The sequence below is a fragment of the Nicotiana tabacum genome, chromosome 21, assembly GCF_000715075.1.
Source record: "Nicotiana tabacum cultivar K326 chromosome 21, ASM71507v2, whole genome shotgun sequence".
NCBI lineage: Eukaryota > Viridiplantae > Streptophyta > Magnoliopsida > Solanales > Solanaceae > Nicotiana > Nicotiana tabacum.
This window is the reverse complement of record NC_134100.1, coordinates 47,898,434-47,923,278: the sequence shown is the minus strand read 5'-3', so window position 1 is coordinate 47,923,278 and position 24,845 is coordinate 47,898,434. Positions and strand designations below refer to the sequence as shown.

The 24,845-nt window shown below is 38.6% G+C and overlaps 1 protein-coding gene across 6 annotated transcripts; it reads left to right on the top strand.

Moving 5' to 3' along the window:
• The first annotated feature begins 219 nt into the window (after positions 1-219).
• LOC107830922 (TOM1-like protein 5) lies at positions 220-23,108 on the top strand. Of its 6 annotated transcripts, XM_075241604.1 has the most exons (12): positions 257-365; positions 2,177-2,282; positions 3,024-3,140; positions 4,103-4,181; positions 4,334-4,432; positions 4,558-4,671; positions 10,105-10,262; positions 11,476-11,551; positions 11,753-11,785; positions 12,179-12,264; positions 22,139-22,300; positions 22,469-23,108. In XM_075241604.1, the coding sequence occupies exons 3-12, from the start codon at positions 3,040-3,042 to the stop codon at positions 22,794-22,796; spliced, it is 1,236 nt and encodes a 411-aa protein (XP_075097705.1). In that variant the 5' UTR covers positions 257-365; positions 2,177-2,282; positions 3,024-3,039; the 3' UTR covers positions 22,797-23,108. The 6 variants fall into 6 exon arrangements, with proteins under 6 accessions (XP_016514090.2, XP_016514096.2, XP_075097705.1 ...); XM_016658604.2 differs by lacking the exon at positions 2,177-2,282 and having other exon boundaries at positions 220-365; XM_016658609.2 differs by lacking the exons at positions 257-365; positions 2,177-2,282 and adding an exon at positions 516-636.
• Positions 23,109-24,845: the final 1,737 nt, after the last annotated feature.

Below are 24,845 nucleotides of genomic sequence, written 5' to 3'. Positions count from 1 at the left end.
CGAGATTCGGTTGAAACAGAGTATGAGGTCATGTTGCGTAAATTTTATAAATAAAGTAAGGGTATTTTTGTCAATAAATTATTTCCGTCCTAATTTAGTGACTAAATATGATTGACTTTTGATTATATGGCTAAATTTGATTGACCAGCACTAAAAATGGCTAGTTTTAAATTTTACTAACGAAATTATCACTTTCTTTCTGTATTTAAAAGGCCAGATTGAAAACTTATAAGCGTTGTACATAAAGCTGGGTGACTTGTACAGTGATCTGGAAAGCAGAGTTTTATAATGGCAAAATGAAAAAGAAGTTTAATTTATGAGGAGTTTGCTCTTTGAGAACATTTGCTCTTTCTCTCTATTAGCAAGTAAGCTGTTTTCCCTTTTCAAATGTGTTTCATTGAAGTTTCTCTCATCTAGATGCTTTTTTGAGATCTGAATTTGGATAGAGTGGGAAGTTACTGAAAACGACTTGTGTTAGATTAATTTGAGTATGCGTGTTAAATGATTATACTCGTTTCTTTTTTTGTTTCTTTTTGTTTTAAGGAAGGAGAATTTCCAATTGATGTTGGCTGCTAATTTGAGAAGCAACTAGTTGTTGGATTTCTTGCTGAATTAGTCAAATAATTCTGGGCGCTGGTAGTGTCGTTATCTTATTTGATGACGTAAACCGACATTTTGTTTAAGCTGAGGAAAATATTTCTAAATCTAGGATGTTTGGTTGGATATTAAGTTGGTAGTGAAATAGAGGTGAGGATGAGACATGGTGGGTGGGTGCTACTTGGAGACAATTGTAAGTAGCAGAAAGGGAATCAATGTTCATATGTTTGTAGGAGTAGAACGGAAAATAACTTACCTTTATATTGGGGCAATTAACTTATATAGAAAACATTTTTATTTCTTACTAAAGAGGTCCGTACAGGAGTTGCATCTTCATCTAGCTTTCTTTTTCTATATGTTGATTTTGCAGCAACCAAACTGGTTTTACTTCTGGTACAGGAAGGGATAGGGTGTTAATCTTTTCATCGGTATAAAGTGTAGTTCTGAGTGAAATAATTGAAACTTGTTATTGAATAAGTCATTCTTGATTGCACGCTCACTTCTTCGTATGGCAGTGGACGGTGATCCTTCCAAACCTTGTTCACTTTGGCTATTTTGTTTCATTGTTCAAATGCTCCCATCTACAAGTCAAACTTCAAAAGATTACATGTGCATTTCAAAGATAAGTTCAAACCTGCAAACTGTATATGTGTTATGCCGAGCAAACTACAAAGTTATACAGATAATGAGCTTGATGCTTATATGAATGCTTTTGAAAAAATAAGCAGGGTGGAAAATTGCCACTTATTTGAGATGAAACTGAAATGGACCATATTAGGAGATTGGATAGATTATTGGAGATACTTTTCCTTACCTAAGTTATTTTTTTATGTCTGTATATTACTTTTTTTTGCAACTTAAAATTTGTGGTGGGGATTTTGTGCTTAGCAGCTTGGTTATGGCACAAATACCTAGTTAATGGATAGCTGATTCAGGAGCTTTTTGCTGCTGTTACTTATAGATTACTATGCAGTCATCTTTGGGTCGTTTAGACAGGGCTTTCACAATCAATGGCACAGTATTAACTGGAATACTGGATCACCATTTTTTCTTCGGAAGGTGGTACAAATTAGATCAGGGTTCTTGATTGAGGTGGTGCGACCCAAGTGGCACCCACAACAACCCTGTAAACAAGGGTCGTTAGCATTTGTATAACCATGTCATTGTCTATTCATAAGTATTTTACACATAACTATTTGAAGGTTAGCGCCTTCTTACTACATTTGCAATGGATTTTTTTTGTGCTTCTTGTGGTTGCATAACCTCGTGGATTCTAGTAACCCCCCCCCCCCCCCCCAACCCCACCACACACACACACAAAAAAAAAAATAAAAAAAAATCTGAAAACAATGCATTGAGTAACTTCCATAGCATAGTTTCTTGTATTCTGTTGCATTTGTCTGTAGATTTCAGCACACGTCCCATTTGTTTTATGCCCATTTTGCCACAATAGTCTTCTGATATGTGAACTGCATGTTCTTATCTGGCCTTTGTGTCTTCTGAGAGTTTGGTATCTGAATATCTTGACATTATCCACATTAAATATTTCTGGATTCATTTCCTGTTGTGCATCTTGCAGATGAAGTATCATATATTGCAGGGAAGTTCTTGGCTAGATTTGTAGACATGATTTCTGAGCTGCTATGAGACAAGTGGAAAATAGAAGTGTTTTTAGAAAGTTCAATGTAGTCCCTGCATAATAGTTTGCATTTAGTACCTTCTATTTGGCTTCGTTGTTGTCCCTCCCATCAGATCGAAACTTGGCAACCGAGATCATCCATTTTCTCTCCAGATGATATTTTAAGCAGTTTTTTCTAGTTCTCTCCTCATTAACAAAAAAAGAAAGTTCACCTCTTTCTCCAGTTATGTCAGAGTTGCAGAGATCACTTGACAGGTGCCCACATGGGTGACTAAACCAATAAAAGTTCGGCAATGAAATTGCCGGAAATCAATCTTCAGAGACTACATTGCACTTCTTTTAAAAATATTAAGGACTTCCCTCTGTGGGGAAAAAAACATATTAAAAATAAGAAAGGTTCTGTGCCATTTGTGTTGAAGAAATCCCAACAATTGGCTGTTTTTATCTAGTTAACATGTAATAGTTCCAGTAAGATGTGGTGCATGGGGAAACAGCTTTCAGTTTGCTGTAAATCTCATTCATTTATGTCGTAGAAAAATGTGCTAGCACCTAAATGATTACTTGCAATATTTGTACCTGCGCCCATAGATTGTATGTTGCAAACTGAGCATGGTATTAAGTTTGATCCAACAATTTTGGGTTTTTAGCAGCAGATGGGACCTTTAAGTACTTAGATGGTTCTAACTCACAGAGGAGCTTTTGCCTACTTCTTTTTTCCCCCTTTGAAGTAAATAGCTTACTTTCCTAAAGATTTATGAAGGTTCTGACAAAATTCTCATTTCTCCAGCTGGAAAATAAGGAGAATGGCAGCAGAGCTTGTTAATTCTGCAACAAGTGACAAACTCACTGAAATAGATTGGACAAAAAATATTGAAATATGTGAATTGGTTGCACATGATCACAAGTATGGCAGTTTCTTTCAACTCCCTCTCAAATTTTTTACTGAGTGGCGGTAGTACTAGTACCTTCAGCTATTACTTTACCAAAAATGAAGTTTAAATCTGTTACATAAAGTCTTCTCTTTTTTTTTTTTTTTTTTTTTGATAAAGTAAGAAAATTTCATTGAAAGAAGGGCAAAACATGGCAGTATAAAATCTGTTAGATAGTCTTTATCTGGCACAGTTAGGTTTTCTTTTAATTTTGATTCTTATAGAATTTGTGAACATGCCTTTTAAATAAGAACTTCATTATTTGAAAATGATTAGTATCTAATGTCAAACGAAAAAAAAAGGAGAAAAAAATAATGGAGCTCTCTAACCTCATATTTCGCCACAGTAAGCTGAAACTTTTTTTTTTTTTTTTTTTGAAATGGTAAAAGTTTTATTGATATAAGGTACCAAGATGGTACAAAGTAGTACAATAACAAAGGGAAAGCTGAAACTACTTTTTCCCTATGTTTAAACTTTAAAAGGTATTGGCTTCGCAAGTTTCTTTACTATTGCCAATTTTAATTCTTTGTGGTACTTTGCTAGTTTCTCCAACGAAATACTATTCTAAGTACCTTATCAAAAAAGAAAAGAAAAAGAGTACCGATTCTATGGCTCCTTACTATATTTTTAATGTATGTAGTTAATAGAGACCCTCATTTGCATGGTCCCTGTGACATGCCTAAGTAGGAATTACATGCTGATTTTTTTTTACTAGGATTAATGAGTGTAAACTCATCCAGTCTTTATAATTCTTAAATATCCCCATTTCACTTGTGGAAACCAAGTTCTTGCTAGTCTGGTGTGGTACTCCAATTTTTGTGTTGAATAAGTTTTCTAAGGAACTATGACTAAGCCATATTTAGCTACTTTTCTGCCAAGCATTCAGGTTGCATCTTATTGATGACTCAAGGACATGATATTGCTTTGATTTGAGCAGGCAAGCCAGAGATGTCGTTAAAGCTATAAAGAAACGGCTGGGAAGCAAAAGCCCAAACTCACAACTCTTCTCAGTAAATGTCAGTGCTTTTAGATTCTCCAACATTTTCCATCTGATTGGAAATTTTGTTGTCCCATTGATTGTACAACAATCTTTTTGCTGGTTTAGCAGCCTTTATAAAGACACTTCATTTGTTGGTTATACTTACTGGGCTGTCACTTAATACTGCAGTTGCTGGAAATGTTGATAAACAATATCGGAGAACCTGTTCATAAGCAGGTTATTGATACAGGAATCCTTCCGGTACTTGTGAAGATAGTAAAGAAAAAGGTCTGCAATTTTTCAGCTTTTATTTTTATTTCCCCCCTTTTGTGTTCTTAAATTTTTCATGCTCAGGTCTTGCAATTGCTCCTAATATCTAAGGGGGTGTTAATTTTTGCTTTCTCTGTATATAGTCAGATCTACCTGTAAGAGAAAAGATATTTCTTCTTCTGGATGCTGCACAGACTTCTCTTGGCGGAGCTTCTGGGAGGTTCCCTCAGTATTATTCTGCATATTATGAGTTAGTGGTAGGTAGATTCTCCCTAACCGTACATATAACAGTATTCTATTGAGAAACATCGACCTGTCTGTACTCTATTGAAAAAGAAAAGAAAGAGTTGAAGAGACTAGATGTTACGTGTAAATCCTTTAATTATATCTCCTTAATTTTGAGGATGGTCATCATCTGTTTCTTAACTAATTGGCTCTACGCTCGGTGCTTACGCAAACTCAAAATTAGCACATATATTTTGATGTAATTTTTCACAAGGTTACTGAAAACTGAGAAATTTGACCAAGTGGTGCGTTATGAAAATTTTGGTAACTGGTAAAAGGTTCTTTTATGATTAGAAAAGTAAAGAAGAAAGGAAGGAAGAAAAAGGAGCAGTAGATCAAGTAAAGAAAAAGATGTCACGCAAAAAATGTTAAGAACAAGGAAAGAAACAGCATTGTTTTGGAGATAAGAGTAGCTCCATACAAGTAGTAAAAATGAATTGTATCTTAAATTTTCTCACTTTTGGCGTAAAGAGCTTTTTGTAGAAGATGCAGAATCTATTTTACAATTTTTGGAAGCCTTATAAAGTATACAAGGGCTGTAACTTGTAAATACTGTCGCTGGCATAATCTTTGTGCTGATGAATGAAATGTCACCATTCTCAAAAAAATGCTAAAACCATATCAACAATATATTTCATTCTAGTTTTATACTTTCAGAATGTATTTTCCCCAAATAGCTCGCATTGTTCCATTGCTCAATGGATGAAGTTTGGACCCCAAGTCCTCAATAACTCTTAACATTACTGATGCGGATTGTATTTAAAGACAACTCCTGAAGTTCATGCTCCTATAGCCATGTAGAATGGAAGAGAGAACTTACATCTCGACTTAGTGATAGTACGGCTTACTTGATCTTGTCAGAACCTTTTTGGGCTGAAGGCTAGTTGTAGTAGGGGTCTTGTCTTGTGGCTTATGCGGTGTCGAGTGAAACAATGCTGTAAAAAATCAAGCAACTGGGATGATATTCCAGAATTGAGTACAAAGAATCAAAGATCTCTTTTCTTTTACCAGTACCTTTGGTGTAAGCAGAAAAAAATTGTGTTGTATTAGAGAGTCAGATAGATTTTTGGGGTTTCTAATGATATTCATTTTAGAATCACATTGTAATAGTCACACCAACTTGGTGTTTATAAAATTTTCTAATGTATTAAAATAGGTATGGATGTGCAACAAATTCAGCCACCACCTGCAGTTTTGACGCTCAACCTCGTGACTTCGGATGTGCATAAGCATCGAAACTAGAAATTAATACAACTAGAGAAGAAGTGATCAAATCTTACCTGAACTAAGGAAGAATACACTAAAAAGATAAGTTGTGGATTCTAAACGTATGTGGATTGCCTTTTGGACATAAAAGAATATCCTATCCTGCTCCATGGTCCATCACAAAAGTAACAGAAGTAGAAAACGGAAGAGATCAAACCAAAAGTAGCTTGTTTTGTGCTTTTCCCTTTGGATCGCCCCCCTCCTTGTCACGACTCAAAACCCCACCAAGTCGTGATGGCACCTAACCTAATCCGCTAGGTATGCCAAACAGTATAAGTTACTATTACAATGAGAAATCATCAATATTATAAGTAAAACCGCAAAAGAATTCACTACGTCAAGGACTGGTAGTATAAGTCATGAGCCACTATGATTTAGATTTACAAAACTGATGTGAGAAATTAATACAATATCTGTTTGAAGTTTTCAGAAACAGAAATGAAATCCTAAACTATCATGAACAAAAGGTAGCTTGAATCCGGAACACTGGTACGCCTCTAATGCAAGGCTTCGTCTTCCACAGCTACTCAACTCCAAAATCTGCACGCAAGGTGCAGAAGTGTAGTATGAGCAACCGACCCCATGTACTCAGTAAGTATCCTAACTAACCTCGGTGAAGTAGTGACGAGATCTCAGGTCAAGGATACTCACTATATATATATAAAACCTGTACATCTCAAAACATATGTGTCTACCCAGCAACGGAATCAGAGTCTTAAACATGAAATACAGGTACCACCAAACAGTGCACATAAAGGAGATGTGTGCCCGTCTCTTAACGGTTCAACATATAAAGAAATTATGCATTTGATATTAGATAACACATCGACAATTGCATATAGGAGAGATATGCACCGGTACTATTCTAGTTTAACAACTCAACATATGGAGAAGATATGAGTCAAATATTAAATAATACTTTCACAACTGCATATAGAGAAGCTATGCACGAATATCAAATAATCCTCCAACAGTTGCATATAGAGAAGATATGCATGAAATATCAATTAGTCCTCCAGCAGTTGTATATAGAGAAGATATGTATGAAATATCAATTAAACCTCCTACAGTTGCATATAGAGAAGATATGCATGATTAAATAAGTTATGACACACGGATCCACATATAGAGAAGATATATATCGTGAACCATCTCATCCGGTAAGGCAGCATATGGAGAAGACATGCATAAAGACATGTATACATTTCGGAGCTAGCATATAGAGAAGATATACCGTAAAATCATGTATACATTCAAGGAGTTTGCAAATAGAGAAGAGATGCAAAGTCCAACCAAGGATCCAAATTCCATAAACCACGTCAACTAGAAACCCGTCGGTTTCTCACAACCTGCGCGTACATCATCAAGAGAGAAACATGATAGGATGACCCTAGGGGGATGGATTCTTATCGCACGCTGTACGGACAACTCACGTGCCAATAATAACAATTGCATGGACAACTCACCTGCCATAATCATATTACCGCATGGACAACTCACGAGCCTGAATAACTCATCCCGCACGAGGAAGTCCCTCACACAGAAGGCATATACAAGAATACATGTATACGAATAATGGATATCAAATCACATATTCATGGACGGAAGAAGATAGCATGCTAAGGTGTATGCATGTGCGAGTGTATAACTACAATTCAAATCAGGCGGATACGTCGTACAACAACAAACATCATGCTCAACAGGAAATCAACACCTACACATGATCTCTAGCATGATTTACGGAGCTCACGTAGTCATACAAAAAGCATGATAGCATGAAGCACAATATTCAAATAAAGGCAGAGTTTCGCCTAAACATTACCCCGATCATGAATCATACATAGCACCTGTATATATGCTTGTCACCTCGTATATACATCGCTTCTCACACATTTCAATTAACAAACAACGTCATATCCTAAGGGTTATTCCCTCAACAAGATTAGGCAAGATACTTACCTCAAACAAGCCAAATCAATATTCTAAAACACCTTCCCGTGCGAATCGGCCTCCGAACGGCTCGAATCTAGCCAAAAACAACTGAATAACATCAAATAATGCCATAAGAATCAAACCCAAACTATAAAGATCGAATCTTTAATCAAATACTCAAAGTCAGCTTGGGTCCCGCACTTCGGAACCCCACAAAACTCACAAATCCCGAACTCCCATTCCAATACGAGTCCAAATATACATGTTTCATTCAAAACAAACTCCAAATCGGGGTTCAAATCTCCATTTTTCACTTTAGAAAAGTTTTGCCAAAACCCCCAAATACACTTTCTTTCTTTGAAGCCAAAACCCTCTTTTCTTCTTTAAGATTCCTTGATTTAGAACCAAAATCAATGATAGATTCATGTTATAATCACAAATTTGAGTTAGGTTTACTTACCCCAATGAAGTAGATGAAAACTTTCTCAAAAATCGCCTCTTCCGGAGCTCCAAAACTTTGTAAGAAAAATTGACTAAATCCCGGAATAAGTAAAAAAATGCAGCAGCTGTCTCTGCCCGAAGCAGATGCTAGATGATCCCGAAACTCACATTTGATAAGCCCAACATAATCCTTGCGAGATTACACCCAAGATAGCCTTTTGAATCACCCAATTTGGCCTTAAAATGAGGGAGATATGATGTTTTGAAGTTTTAAAGGAAGTCTGAAAATTTCAGGGACATAACCGGTATATTCGGAATTGTTGCACCAGAAAATCAGCAATCACAAAATCTTCATTTTAGCACCCAAAACTCATTCGGAACCTCCCGGACATAAACCATATATGCATTTCAATCATAAAACATGCTACGAACATGCGCGCGCACTCAAAACACCGAAAAGAGGTCGTCTTGACCTGATATTGACCGTGGTCAAACTCCAAATCCTTAACTTGACTAGTTTCTCAACCAATGATCCAAAACATACCCGAGCCCCTCGGGGACCCCATCCAATTATACCAACAAGTACAAATACATTATCCAAACTTATCCAAAGGCGCAAAACACCCACGGGAACATCACAACAAAGAATCGAGGCTCACACCGAATAGAATTTCTCTTAAGTTGTTAAATCTTCATTCCTTCAAAAGAGTGTCCGAATCACACTTACACACTTCAGATTACTTCCAAACTTTGCACACAAGTTCAATTAAACTATATAGACCTATCCAAAGTCTCGGAACAACAATTGGAGTCTAATAACATCAAAGTCAACTCTTGGTCAAACTTATGAACTCTTAAGTTCTTCAAATTGCCAACTTTCGATAAATCGTGTCGAATTCTTCTAGGAACCTCCAAAACCAAATCCGATCATACGTACAAGTCCAAAATCATAATACGAACCTATCAGAACCATCAAAACCCGATTCCGAGTCCGTTTACCCAAAAGTCAAACCTTGGTCAACTCTTCCAACTTAAAGCTTCTAAATCGAGAATCATTCTTCCAAATCAATCCTGAACCACTCGAAAACCAAAACCGACCATACATGCAAGTCATAATGCATCATATGAAGCTACTCAAAGTCTCAAACCACCGAATGGAACACTAAAGCTCAAAACGACCGGTCGAGTCGTCACACTCCTAATAGAATCCAGGGTTGCGGTGGGGTTGCTAAGGAGAAAATGGAAGTCATATAATTGACTCCATTCAGTTTGCATGGTGATCTCTTTTGTTGTGTGGGGCCTCCTCTCTCAAAGTTTGGATTCCCGTAGAGAAATGTCTTGGGCATTTTTCTGTTATGTTATTTTTTGTTCATGAACATCATTATTTGTCTGCTTACGTTTTGTTTGGATATTCTATTTTTTGATATGAAAGGGTGAACAATATGGCTTTTGGTTTATTGCTATACATAAATATTGGACCCATACTCTCATGGTTATTGTCTGAAGGGTTTTCTTACCCCTACTCTCTGAAAGAATTACTCAACTTTGTATTTTCAATGGCATGCGGGGAGCCAAGTCATCTAATATGTGTCAGTAGAGAGTTTAAAAAATATACCTTTTCAATGTGTACTGCAAGTTACTTGTAAATTTTCTGGATCCTGTTTTTTCTTCTTTACAAATAACATATTATCTGCACAATTGCTATCGTTTATGATGGTGTAAAACTCTTAATACCCTTTGGTAATGCTTGAGATTTGATTTTTCAGAGTGCAGGCGTGCAGTTTCCTCAAAGACCTCTCGTCTCCTCCGAACTGCATGCTCCCTCAAATGAGAATAAACATAATCAACGAAACAATGATCATGTCTCTTCTAGATGTGAAATAAAATTCCCACAAGCAGAGCCTAAAAAATTTCCTGACAACAGGTAAATGCCATATTGTGCCATACTTTTAATGGGAGAATGAAAAGAATTCGTTAAAACAGTTCTCTTTCTCTTGGTTTTAGTGTATCAGGCTTAGAAGTTTAAGACATTGATGAATAAAGCCATCTCCTCTGTTGATTAGTGGCCTAAATGGAGAAGAAAATGCTCATTTTGTCCTTTCTCTGCTCTCTATATCCTCATTCTTAGTGCAGGCTGCATCCTGATTGTTCTCTCGATGGATGCTTCTGCCGAGCCAGCGCCTGGAGGAATAGGAAGGAATTTAAAATTCTAAGAGAAAGCTCCGTGCATATTCAGGCTCCTATGGAACTTTTATAACAACTTTTTATGACTCTTTTCTATATAGCTACTTGATTTAAGATGTCATTAGAAGTTTTTTGAGTTAGAAACTTAAAAATGATATACAGAATGTTAGACTATCCAAAATGTTACACTCTGGTTCCCACCAGCTCTTGTTTCATAGAAATGTTAATTAATAAGTAAAACCTAAATGGGTTTGTGCCCAAGGTTAAAGGGGGTTTGACATGTCTACTCTGTTGCATAGTCTCATGTCAACAAAGACCCAACCAAAAACAATGTCTTCCCTAAACCCCAAGGATCAAGAACCAGAACCAAACTATCCATAGAGAGCCTATACTCTTCCCTTCTAACGAAGTAGTCAGAAAATCAGAAGTCGAGCAAGCCTGAAAGATCAACATTCTTCACTTCTCTTGAGGTCCGTTTATCGTCAATTTCTTTTCTCTGTTATTATAGTTCCATCACTCCTTCCCTTTTTACTGCCTTGCAGCATTGGGCTGTTTACATTCTCCTTTTTTATAGTTTCTTTCTTTCTTCATTATTTATTTGCATATGTTCTTGACTTTGCTGCTTCACCATAGTCTTAAGTGAATTTTAATATGATGGGACCTTTACGAAATATTGCGTTACTAGAAATCTGTAACCAATCTGATGATTATACATATCATAGTCACGTGTCTTCCAATAAATCTGGAAAAGAAGGCTGCTGAAGTAGATTTCTTTCAAATAATCGAACACAAACTTACCCTGATGTGCAACGCAAATGCTTGGAGTTAAAATCTTCCTCCCTTTTTTTAATTTTCCTTTTTTCTAACTTTTTGTAAGCTGCTTTAACCTTCACCTTTTTGTTGAATCTTTAGGCGTTAAATTTATTTAGTGAGAGAGCTTCTGTATAATGCAGTATCCTACAGAAGGCTGCCGCTGCCCTAGAGGTTCTAAGGGAAGTTCTTGATGCCGTCAACACTCAGCATCCTGAGGTATGTCGGGGGGTAATCTAACATCTGTAAGTTTCTAGTTCTTTAATAGGGTTATGTACAGTGGTTGGTATCGTTAGAATCATTTTCTCAAGTCACCATTACCAATTCTGCTACCTAACGTTTAATTTTTAGTGAAAATTTTATGGTATTATAGCTATTGAAATAAATGGTTACTTGTGATTGACACAAGTTTTTGTCCAGGCAATTTTGTTCGATTTGCTCTTCATTCAAGAGGTATTATTTGTCAGAGATCTGTTCTTTTCTGGCATACCTGGAAGAAAGTAGATTTTGTATTTAGTTGATTGTCTTGGCATGACGTATGATTGCTCGAGTTATTATGTTTGCATATATCTAAGCCAACTGTCAATGTCTAACGTGCATACACTAAGTCCAATTAAAACGTGCCATTTTTCGTCTGGGTTCAATATGGTCATAGACTCAAAATCATATAACGTGTACATATTGGTAGTATAGTTCTCAGCTTTCAGTCATTCCTTTCTGATAAGCAGTTTTGGCTGTAATTTCTTTTTCCTTTATCTTTGGAGAAGGTAAGATAATATTAGTAAAGTATAGCACTTAGGAGATGCTGAGGTCGGGCTGTAATTTCTTTTATTTTTCTTCCTGAAGGGAGCAAAGGATGAGTTCACACTCGATCTTGTGGAGCAATGTTCGTTTCAAAAGCAACGTGTGATGCATCTTGCTATAAGTTCTCGGTAATGCTTCTTGAGTCCTGACTTCATTTGCTATGTGGTGGTCAGTGTAGAAGCAAGGAGAACCACTTTCTCTCGCACCAAATGACTTCTTGATAGACCCTTTTGTTTTCTAGTGAACATGCTGAGTAAGTGATAGAGCAGAGTACCATATTTGAGATACATCTGTATAAGCGTCCCATATGCGAAATTGGGCATCAGTTTGGTTCTACACCCACTTCGGAAGGATTTCATTAGAGTTTGCTTTGTTTCTTTCCCATTCCATGTGGTATATCAAAGTGTTTGATGTTTAGGTTCATTTACGATGGGAAGAGAAGGTTAAGCTTTTATCGTTAGGAAAGCCAAAGTAAAAATTTAAAGAACAAGTACAATAACAAGGAAAAATGAATAAGCTGGAGTTCACCTTTGGAGTTCCTTTTTTTATTAGTGCTAGACTCTAGAGTTTCAACTAACTGTGGAAGGCATGAAATGAAGTATAATAAGAAGCACAACCATGATGCAATTTTCCATCTTCGATATAAAGCGTGAAAGTTCCGAGATATTGAAACCCCCTCTGCCCTGAACTTACAAATTTGGGCAAGTATGTATGGGCGGGGGAGATTCACAGGAAAGGGGGGTTGGTTCACGTGAACCCGTGCTCCCCTTCCTAAATCTCGTATAACATTACTTTTTTGATTAATTACTTAGATTTCTGTATGTGAACCCAATGTCATGGGCGGCTTTCCAGCCATGCCCCATGACCCCTTGGACCCGCCCCACGACGTCCTGGCAAGTCTTCCAACACCTAATGCCATGGACGACCTCGTTGTCTTGGCCGTGCCAAGTGACAAGTGTGCCTATGTCTATGTCGCCCCATCAATGGCCCTCGCCAACGCCCAGCCGCAAGCAGATGCCAACAGGCTTGCGCCCCAACGCGTGCTCGTTGTCAGCGCAATCAACCCATGCTCTGCGGCCAGCGCCGCGCGCGCAGACCCTGATGCTAAAGACAAGGTTGCGGCCCTTCCAAGTGCCACCAATGGACCTGCTTTTACCTTATAGGAATCTAGGTCCCTTTTGATGTAAATATAGAGTAGTTTTGCTTTATGTATTTCCATAAACACAGGTATAACCAAATCAGTGCACATAGAGAAGATGTGCCAAGTCTTATAACAGTTTAACAACTCACCATATAGAGGAGATATGCATTTATCATCAAAGGATCGTCAATATTAGCATATAGAGAAGATATGCATTAAAAACCAAGTCATTGTGCACATATAGAGAAGATATGTACCGTGCCTTCACCTTCCAGTCAAAACAGCATATAGAGAAGATATGCATAAAGAGGCGTGTATACATTTTAGAACTAGCATATAGAGAAAATATGCATAAAGAGGCATGTATACATTTCAAAACTAGCATATAGAGAAGATATGCGATAAAAACATGTTATACACCCAAAGTATTTGCAAATAGAGAAGAGATGCAAAAACCAAACACTGATCAGTTTTCCTCATACTGCGTGTACGTCATCTAGAAAGAAACATGAGAGGACGACCCTAGGAGATGAATCCTTATCCACACGCTGCACGGACAACTCATGTGCCATAATGTAACAACCGCACGGACCACTCACGTGCAATCATAACTCAAACCGCACGGATCACTCACGTGCAATCCAGTCCATATCACACAGAGACATATACAAGAATACAAGCATATGAACAATGGATATTAAATCACATACTCATGGACTGATAAAAATGACATGATAAAGTGTATGCATGTGCGAAGTGTGCTACCATAGCTCAGATTAGTCATATACACCACAAAATAGCAATTATCATGTTCACCTACACATGATCTCTAGCATAATTCAAGTAGCTCACAAAGGGGTACAAACATATGAAGCATGATAGCATGAAGTTTAGTATTCATTTCAAGGCATAACATAGCCTAAGCACTACCCCGAGCATGGATAAAAACCTGGTGCACGCATACATTCTCATCCCCCGCATGTGCGTCACCCTCGACACGTAGCCATCGTCAACAATTCAAGCAACTAGTGTCTCAATCCAAGGCTAAACAAGATACTTACCTCAAACAAGCCAAATCAATACTTCAAAAACGCTTTCCCATGCAAATCGGTGTCCGAACGGCTCGAATCTAGCCAAAAACAACTCAATAACATCAGATAAAGTTGTAGGAGTTTGATTCCAAACAATAAAACTTCAATCTTACACAATTCCCAAAAAGTCAACAAAAGTCTACTCCGACCCACATGGTCAAAACCGAGTCAAGGGGTAGATCCCGACTACCCATAACCCCACGAGTCCAAATTTGTGATTAGATTTCAAAATTAAGTCCAAATTGACCTTCGAATTCTCAATTTTCACTCTCTTAAGTTGTAGGGAACCCCCCCAAATTTCCCTCAAAATTCCATGTTTTGGGTGTTAATAATCCGTGTAGATTCTTGAAATAATACCAAAAATGTGTATAAATCACTTACCCCAAAGTCTTGTATGAAAGTCTTCACGCCAAATCGCCTTTCCCAAGTCTAGGGTTCAAAATATGTAAGAATGGGCTAAAATCCCGAAATACAACTCTTAAATGGTCTGCCCAGGGATACCCTTCGCAAACGCGGCATATGGCTTGCGTCTGTGAAGCACAAAAATTCACTGCCCAAAAATAAGCCTTCGCGTTAGCGGAAGCTCCCCCGCGAACATGATACCCAACGAGTCTGTCCCTACACGAATGCGACCAGGACACCGCGAACGCGTAGGCTAATGCCCCAGCTCCCAGCTCCCTTCGCGAACGTGACCCCAGGTGCGAACGTGAAGAAAGAAATCTGCCCAGCTCAAAATAACCCTCCGCGAACGTAAAGGACCTTACACCAGCAAAATTCTTCAATTTCAACCATGTTCCGGGTCGTCCGAAACTCACCAGCGCCACCCGGGACCCCGTCCAATCACACTCTTAAGTCTATAAACACTATTCGGACTTAATTAAAGCCTCAAAACATATACGATAACATCAAACAATGAATCAAAGGTCGAAACACAAATTGAAATTCTCTTAAGTTCATGAATTTCCAAACTTCGGACGCATCTAACCAATCTGAATTATAACCAAACTTTGCACACAAGTTCCAAATGACAAAACGAACCTATTACAACTTCTGGAATAATAATATGAATCCGATATCATCAAAGTCAACTCCGGGTCAAACTTATGAACTTTCCAGACCTTCAAATTTTCAACTTTCGACAATTAGAGCCAAAACGCCCTAGGAACCACCAAAACCAAATCCAGGCATATGCCCAAGTCTTGTGTGAACCTATTGGAACCATCAAATCATCAATTCGACGTCGTCTACACAAAAGTCAAACTTTGGTCTACTCTTACAACTTAGGCTTCCAAAAATGAAACTAAGTGTTCCCATTCACCCCAAAACCTTTCCGAAGCCAAATCAACCATCCTCACAAGTCACAAAACATCAAACAAGCATAAGGGAAACATCAAATAAGTCAACGGGGCTCAAATACGACCGGCCGGGTGGTTACATGCCATCTACTTTCTTTTTAATATAAATGATACACTTTTCTTACTTATTAGCTGTAAAGATATGGCACTTGGGCCTAACTCAAAAGCTAGCTCCTAAGGGAAGGATTGCCCAAGTCTATATAAGGAGATCACCAGCCCATTCCCCAACCAATATGGGACTTTAATCCCCTTTAACACCCCCTCGCACGCCCAGACCACCACTGGGTTGTGGACAATATATCATAGGAGCTAAAACAGGAACTGATCTACTCTGATACCATGTAATGATATGGTACTTGGGCCTAACTCAACCCCAAAAGCTAGCTCCTGAGGGGAGGATTGCTCAAGTCCATATAAGGAGATCACCAGCCTATTCCCCAACCAATGTGGTGGACTTTAACCCACTCTAACATTAGCTGCACGTTTCTGTTTTCTTTTGCTTTTTCCTTTTCTATCTTGGTTACCATTTTTCTGTCTCTTTTTGATTTTCCATTTTTGGTCATTATTTTGAGTTTCAAAATCCCCAAGAAACAGAAATACCCATTCCCAAACACCCTTTTTCTATTGAGTCTTCAACGAGCCTTCTCTCGAGTCTCAAGATAATTCTTCAACGAATCAACAAATTGGCGAAGGCTTTAAGAACAAAGGTCAAACCCCTTCCCATATTTCTTTATCAATATCTCTCTTCTCATTTTTCCTTCATCCTCTTTTTATTTGGAAAGTCCAAGCAAAGAGGGCCAAAAATTCATGTTCACGTCATTTTCGTGTGGAAGTATTTACAGTTATTGATTTGCAACTTCAGGAGCTTGATAATTTTTTTAATATAATGTCTAGTGGCTTACTTCTTGATATGATTAGTTTGAATCTGGTTGATTTATTTGCTAGTTTATACAAGGACAAAGTAATGAAGTTGGTCGAGTATTATCCTAGTGAGTTTGCTATACAGAGAGAAGGTACTTAATGATGCTATTATTTATCGTTTTCAAAGTATGAAAACTCGTCGAGGATAATTATAAAAATGAATTAAGCTTTTTGTAATAATAGTATTGATTATAGTTTGCCCACCAACTTGTTGCCATCGTAAAATTTTATACAATTAAGCTAAACGTCTATCTTAAAGGCAGTGGTGCACCCATCCTCTTGAAATCCTGAATATGCTTCTATGTATGGGCAAGTCCATGAATCGGGTGCATTACAATATGAAGATCCTACAAATTTAGAGGGTGTTTGGATTGGCTTTTAAGCTGGTCAAATCAGCTTTTAAGCTTTTTTTCTAAAGATTTTTTCAGTATTTGGCAAAGCTATAAAGTGCTTAAAATAGGTTAAAAATTGCTTAAAACAAACCAAAAGCAATAAGTTGGGCAACCCCAACTTATTATTTTTTGGCTTAAAAGTTATTTCTGCTGAAAAATCACTTTTTTTAAGACAAACCAAATGGGCTCTTAATAGAAGCTGCACAACCACCTGTCACAAGAGGTAGAAAGTTGAGTAAGATAGAGGGACTCGAACATTTTGCTTTTTGTGACAACTGAAACTTCCACCCAGTTCTCCTAACTTTTTGACTATTCCTGGACTGAATCCATCTTAAATTTAAGATATTGCTCTTAAAATAGCTTCACTATTACACCAACCTCTACTATATGTATGCTTTTCACCGGTCTTTCTTTGTAATGTTTGTCTGAAAGGGTGATGTCTTCAGTGAAATTCGGAGTAATAAAGCATGTAGATTTATTAAAAAATGTTGAAGAACCATACAAGATTATCTATTGCAGTCCAAGATCGACTTTGGATGATATTGTGGTCAAGCATGGTACTTATGACACTTGAATCTCCAAATAGGACTAAGCTTTTAAATATTTTACTGAGGGCTTTTGTAGATTCCACCAACAATAGCCACAACAACAAACCCAGTGATTTTCCACTAGTGGGATTTAGGGAGAGTAAGATGTACGCAGCCTTACCCCTACCCTGGGAGGGCAAAGAGGCCGTTTCCAATAGACACTCCGCTGAAGAAAAGATGAAAAGAAGAAGTGACAACTAGTAGTAAAACAAGATAATAAGAGTGCCGAAGCCTAGATAGCAATTACCGATAGGCAGTAATAGCAATCAAAAAATAAAAGATATCATACTAACACTCATCTATCGAACTGAGGAAGACAAAGGGAAACACTCGATTACCTGCTAACCTTCTACCCTAATCCTCGACCTCCACTCTCCTATTAAGGGTCATATCTTCAGTACGGGTCAGTTGCACTATTCCCCCCTAATTACCTCTATCTAAGACTTCTTTGGCCTACCTCTACCCATCCTTACACCCGTCAAGACTAACCTCTCACGCCTTCTAACTGGAGCTTCTGTGCTTCTCCTCTTAACCTACTCGAACCATTTGAACCTCGCCTCCCGCATCTTATCCTCCACATGAGCCACTCCCACATTATCCCGAATAACTTCATTCCTAATCTAATCTAACCGGGTATGCCTATACATTTATCTCAACATACTCATTTCGGCTACTTTCATATTCTGGACATGAGAGTTCTTGACCGGCCAACACTCTGCACCATACAACATAGTCAGTCTAAGCACTATTTTGTAGAACTTACCTTTAAGTTTCAGTGGCACATTCTTATCACACAAGACACCGAAAGCGAGCCTCCACTTCATCCACCCTGCTACGATACGATGTCCTCGTCAATATCATCATCACCTTGTATCATTGACCCAAGGTACTTGAAACTTTCTCTCTTAGGGATGACTTGTGTATCAAGCCTCACATCCATGTTCGCTTCCTGGGTAACGTCACTGAACTTGTACTCCAAGTATTCCGTCTTGGTTCTGCTCAACTTGAAACCTTTAGACTCGAGTCTATCTCCAAACCTTCAGCCGTTCGTTAACACCACCTCGCGTCTCGTCAATCAGAACTATGTCATCAAATAACATACATCATGGCATCTCTGCTTGAATGTGTCGCGTTAATGCGTCCATCGCCAAGGAAAATAAAAACGGGCTAAGGGATGATCCCTGATGCAACCCCATCATAAAAGGAAAGTATTCTGAGTCTCCTCCACTGTCATTACCCATGTCTAAACTCCATCGTACATGTCCTTAATCACCCTAATGTAGGCTACATGCACACCTTTAGCCTCCAAGCATCTCTATAGAATCTCTCTCGGGACTTTATCATATGCTTTCTCTAGGTCAATGAACACCATATGCAAGTCTTTCTTCATTGACCTATACTGCTCCATCAATCTCCTCACAAGATGAATAGCTTTCGTAATCGACCAACCCGACATGAAATCGAACTGGTTCTCGAAAATAGACACACTTCTTCTCACCCTCCCTTCTGTCACCCTATCCCAAACTTTCATCGTTTGGCTTAGCTGCTTGATGCCTCTATAGTTATAATTTTTGATATCACCCTTGTTCTTTTACCAACGGAATCATCGTGCTCCACCTCTATTGTTTAGGCATCTTCTTCGTCATAAAAATGACATTAAACAACCTAGAGAGCTATTCCAAGCTTGCCTTACCCGCGCTCTTCAAGAATTCTACAGGGATTTCGTCTGGCTCGGTCGCTCTACCCCTGCTCGACCTCCCCAACTCTTATGCGCCTATAGTACCCAAAATCTCGATGACTCACGGAGCGCTCCAAATCACCCAGCACAATGTTCCTATCCTCTCCTTCATTCAAGAGTTTATGAAAGTATGACTGCCATCTCCGCCTAATCTGTGCCTCATCCATCAAAACTCTACCCTTGTCTTTTATGCACTTCACTTGATCCAAATCACGAGCCTTCTTTTCTCTCACCTTGTCCAGTCTTAACGCAGTAGCCGCTAACTTTTACTCCTCCTTAGCGTTCTTATATCACTCCTTGTTAGCCCTCTTCTCCACCTCGTCTATGCTCTCTACTAGCTTCAATACGCTGCTTTCTTGACTTCCACTTTTCCTTTTAACCTCTTAATTCTACCACCAGTCCCTTTTGTGAACCAGAGAAACCCTTCGAGACCCCTAACACCTCTCTCACAGCTTTTTTAATACAGTTTGCTATCATGGTTCACATACAACTTGCGTCCAACTACTCCTCTAGGCCCCATAGCCAACAACTTCTGCCCCAACTCCTAAGCTTTGTCCTTAGTCAAGTCTCCCCACCCGATCCTAGGTAGACTAGACACAACCCTCTTTTTCCTCTTTCGCATGCTCTCAAAGTCCATAATCAATAGCCTATGTTGAGTCGTGAGATTTCCACTCGGGATGACCTTACAGTCTGAGCATAAACCTTTATCACACTTTCTGAGTGGTAGATAATCAATTTGGGTCTTGGCCAGTAGAAGGTGACCAAGTGCTCCTCCTTTTCGGAAAACACGAGTTAACAATCACCAAATCGAAAGTTTTAGCACAATATATCAGCAAGTTCCTCCGTTTCTATCTCCAAAACCGAAGCCGCCATGCACACTGTCATAACCCCCGGAAGATGTCCCAATGTGGACATTAAAATCTCTTCCTATGATAAGTTTCTCGGTGTCCAGAATTCCCCGTACCAGCTCATCTAAGTCCTCCCAGAAGCACCTATTAAGCTCTTTGTCCAAACTCACTTGAGGCGTGTAAGCATTAATTATGTTAAAGTAAACCCTCCCACAACTATCTTAATAGCTATCAACCTGTCATTCACCATCCTAACCTCTACAACTAGCTCTCTATGTTCCCTATCAATTAAGATGCTTACCCCATTCTTTCCCCTACCCCCCCCCCCCCCCCACAAACCACAACTTAAACCCGTCTGTATCCCGAGCTTTCATTCCCACCCATCTTCCTGGACACAAGCTATATTGATCTTCCTCTTCTGGAGCATCTTCACTAACTCTATAGACTTCCCCGTCAATGTCCCTATGCTCCAGGACCCTACCCCCCACCCCAACTACTCCTCTAGGCCCCATAGCCAACAACTTCTGCCCCAACTCCTAAGCTTTGTCCTTAGTCAAGTCTCCCCACCCGATCCTAGGTAGACTAGACACAACCCTCTTTTTCCTCTTTCGCATGCTCTCAAAGTCCATAATCAATAGCCTATGTTGAGTCGTGAGATTTCCACTCGGGATGACCTTACAGTCTGAGCATAAACCTTTATCACACTTTCTGAGTGGTAGATAATCAATTTGGGTCTTGGCCAGTAGAAGGTGACCAAGTGCTCCTCCTTTTCGGAAAACACGAGTTAACAATCACCAAATCGAAAGTTTTAGCACAATATATCAGCAAGTTCCTCCGTTTCTATCTCCAAAACCGAAGCCGCCATGCACACTGTCATAACCCCCGGAAGATGTCCCAATGTGGACATTAAAATCTCTTCCTATGATAAGTTTCTCGGTGTCCAGAATTCCCCGTACCAGCTCATCTAAGTCCTCCCAGAAGCACCTATTAAGCTCTTTGTCCAAACTCACTTGAGGCGTGTAAGCATTAATTATGTTAAAGTAAACCCTCCCACAACTATCTTAATAGCTATCAACCTGTCATTCACCATCCTAACCTCTACAACTAGCTCTCTATGTTCCCTATCAATTAAGATGCTTACCCCATTCTTTCCCCTACCCCCCCCCCCCCCCACAAACCACAACTTAAACCCGTCTGTATCCCGAGCTTTCATTCCCACCCATCTTCCTGGACACAAGCTATATTGATCTTCCTCTTCTGGAGCATCTTCACTAACTCTATAGACTTCCCCGTCAATGTCCCTATGCTCCAGGACCCTACCCCCCACCCCAACTAAGGATATGACCTTACTTTATCATTGCTCACCACAGCCACTATAGTCTAAGGAGTGCTAAATTCTCACTGCCACTAAACCAGCAAAGAGCTACAATTGGGAAGTACAATAACGGAGCAAGCATGCAAAATATCTAACTAAGATACCAGCAAGAATGAATAAACTATCAATTCAAATTAATGCAATATAAGAATCGGAAGTGCTACAATAGTAAAGCACAAGAGACAGAAATACCTAAAAAGGGACACAGCAAAAAGGGGGGAATCAAGTCAATGCAATTTAATTCGGTTTTTGTAGATTCCGTGCAGAAAATTTGAAGAGAAAACAGATGTGGAAGCAAGAAACTTTTGAACACTTTGCAGATATAGTTTATATTTTCAAATGTTTATAGGTAAGATAAAGTGAAATGGAACACGTCAACTTGCCACCAGCGAAGAAGATTATGAACACTGCTGATTACTGTTGCTCTGATTTTTAAGCATTGGACATTTTCCTGTCCTTTCCTTTAATTTCTTTTGATGAGCTTAGATTTACATCTCTATTCCTACATACCTTTCTGCATATATCGAAGATTAATCCATGCTCGCATATTCCAGGGATGAAAAGGTGGTCTCCCAAGCAGTGGAGCTGAACGAGAAGCTTGATAGAGTTCTCAAAAGACATGAAGCACTTCTTTCTGCTTGGCCAACCTCCACATCAAATCCACATGATCATGGGCAATCAGATGAAGAAGAGGAGGCTGAACAGCTTTTCCGAAGGTATGCCTTCTTAGAATGTCAGACTTAACATGGAACCGTGAGAAATATACTGGTAGTTTCTTTTTGAACTTTGAATCATTGCTGTTGGTTACCTCTTAACAACCAGCCTTTTGTATATGGATGACTCTATTGTTGCTTTGGTTTTTAACATTATGCTCAACTTCATAGAATAAGAAAAGGAAAAGCTCGGCTACTGCCTGAAGATGAAGACTGCCAAGTAGAACGTACTTTTGGATTGCTAGGATCTGCAGTTCCAGGGAATATGCTACATCGTCCCCTTATAAGGCCAGCGCCTACAGAACAGAAGCAAGAAAACAACACTGGAAGAGCAGCTGTCACAATACCTCCACCTCCTTCAAAGCATGCTGAGAGAGAACGGTTCTTCCAAGAAAACAAGTCTGAGGGTTCTACTCTTTCTGGCCACATGAGAGGCCTGTCCTTACATAGTCGCAACGCCAGCAGCTCTCGCAGTGGCAGCATTGATTTCAGTGAATAAGACTTTCTCAAACCACGTTATTTTCACTTCTTTAAGTGAAGTTTCTTTCACCTGTATCAAGCTTTTTCTGTTGAGTGCTATTGTAAGTCATGCCTGTGGATATTATGGGGAGGGGGTTATTAGGTTATCATCATTTTTATATGCTAGCTTAATTTTGCATGGATAATCTGTTGGGGGCTACATATTTTTACAACAAACATTTGTCTGCGGCTTCCAGTTTTCTACTTGAGTCAACCCAATGGCCATGGATTTTGTTTAGTATGACGTTCATATGAAGATAAGTAATTTACTGTGAAGAGCATTTATTCTTGAGATCGAAGGAGCATTACTGTCTTTGCTGAGCTGTAATTTTTTATTTGGAGCTTTTTAGAGAGTTACAAGTTCAATCGACGTGCAGGGATTTTTTTGCCAAAAAGAAATACTCCATCCCGTTTCATTTAGTTGTTATGTATACTAAAATTAGTTGTTCCCAGTCATTATAGAAAATTAGGAGATAATTAATTATAATTTTTTAGCTTTACCCTTAACATGAATTTTACTAGAATTAAGAACCACGTAAATAGACTAAGATTAAAAAATTAATAAGTGATATATTAGTCAAATTATTCTTATTAATACTTTCATTGTGGGTTTGCAGAACCTTATCGTGACGGGGAATATGGCCCACATGGATTTGTCTTTTTTTGGGGGGGGGGGGGGGTGAATTTAGCGGAATGTCCCCAAAAATTAGCGGTATTTAAAAAATAACTTCGAAGCCGCACAACTCTTTAGGGGGTTCTTTATCGGTTTAAATTGTTCATCAAAATCGACTGGATACTTTGCTTTTCAGGATCTTTTTACCAATTCGGTAGAGTTGATGCTATTATTACTCTATCTATATGTTAAGTTGTTCACTGAAGTCTGCCGGATTTTCATACTTCTGCTCTTCAGGGATTTTTCTACCCGGTCGGTAGAGGTTATGCTATGTTTTGTCTACTTATTTGTTAAGCTATTCATCGAAATCTAGCGAATTGCTATTTTTTCTGGGTTGTTTTAACAAAGTGTTTTTCGAATTTGCAACTTTAATTTCGATCAAACCACTCCAAATCTACTCCAAATGATCTCAATTTGAAATAAAGCTTCAAATACCAGCACAAACAATCCTCAATTACCAATTTAGTTGAACAACACCAAATTAAAAGGACACACTTCATCTTCTTAAACACTTTCTAAGGTCCAACCATGAAATTTTACTTAATAAGGCGAAATAAATGAGGTGTAGGGCGCTTGTATAAGCCAAATTTCACAAGCTGTAGACGAGAACTTTGCTAAGTTTTGGCTAATCCATTGATATTCTTACTAATAAATGAAAAAACAGTATCGAGATTAAGCGTATTTTCGTAGAAAGTACAAACATCCCAAGAAGGGTGTTAAATGAGCTGGTAAGTGACCCACTAAAAGGTTACTTGGGCTAGGTCAAAATGACATAATGTCACAATTCAATTTGACATCTAAGCTGCGACATGGCACCAAACGAGCATTATTCGTCAAACGAATCCAGAGTGTTGAAACGAATACATGTATGTATTAAACATGTATCGTAAACACAAATACACAGAGAAAGTCTAACTGTTGGTTGAAACTGTAAAAGCTACTACTACTAACTACTATGGTGCATTAGGTCCTTTGACCCACGTGTCTTCCCCATCTTCAGAGTGTTGGCTTCTTGTATAGCCCGCCTCGCGTGGTACATCAATCACAATTTTACTCTATGCAAACTCAATAATATAGAGCTACTAGTTGATACATGACAAAATTGTGCCCAGGCTATGTCACGATCCCAATTTTCCACCTTAGGGTGTCGTGATGACACCTAATCTCTAATATTAGGTAAGTCTAACATTCATTGATAGCTTAACAGAATTAACAACTAAAATAATAAAATAGTTCGATAAAACTCATAATAACTCCAAAACAGAACATCTGTAACAAAATTTCCAAAACCGGTAAAACTGAGTCATAAGCTCTATAAAAATATACTGAAAATCCCTAGTACAACACTGTCTAAAC

What these genes read in the sequence shown, in the direction of transcription:
- LOC107830922 (XM_016658604.2), top strand. Translation starts at nt 3,040, where the DNA reads ATGGCAGCAGAGCTTGTTAATTCTGCAACAAGTGACAAACTCACTGAA. An exon ending in CTGCATATTATGAGTTAGTG is followed by an intron (nt 4,672 to 10,104) that starts GTAGGTAGATTC and finishes TTGATTTTTCAG; the next exon opens with AGTGCAGGCGTGCAGTTTCC. An exon ending in GCTGAACAGCTTTTCCGAAG is followed by an intron (nt 22,301 to 22,468) that starts GTATGCCTTCTT and finishes TCAACTTCATAG; the next exon opens with AATAAGAAAAGGAAAAGCTC.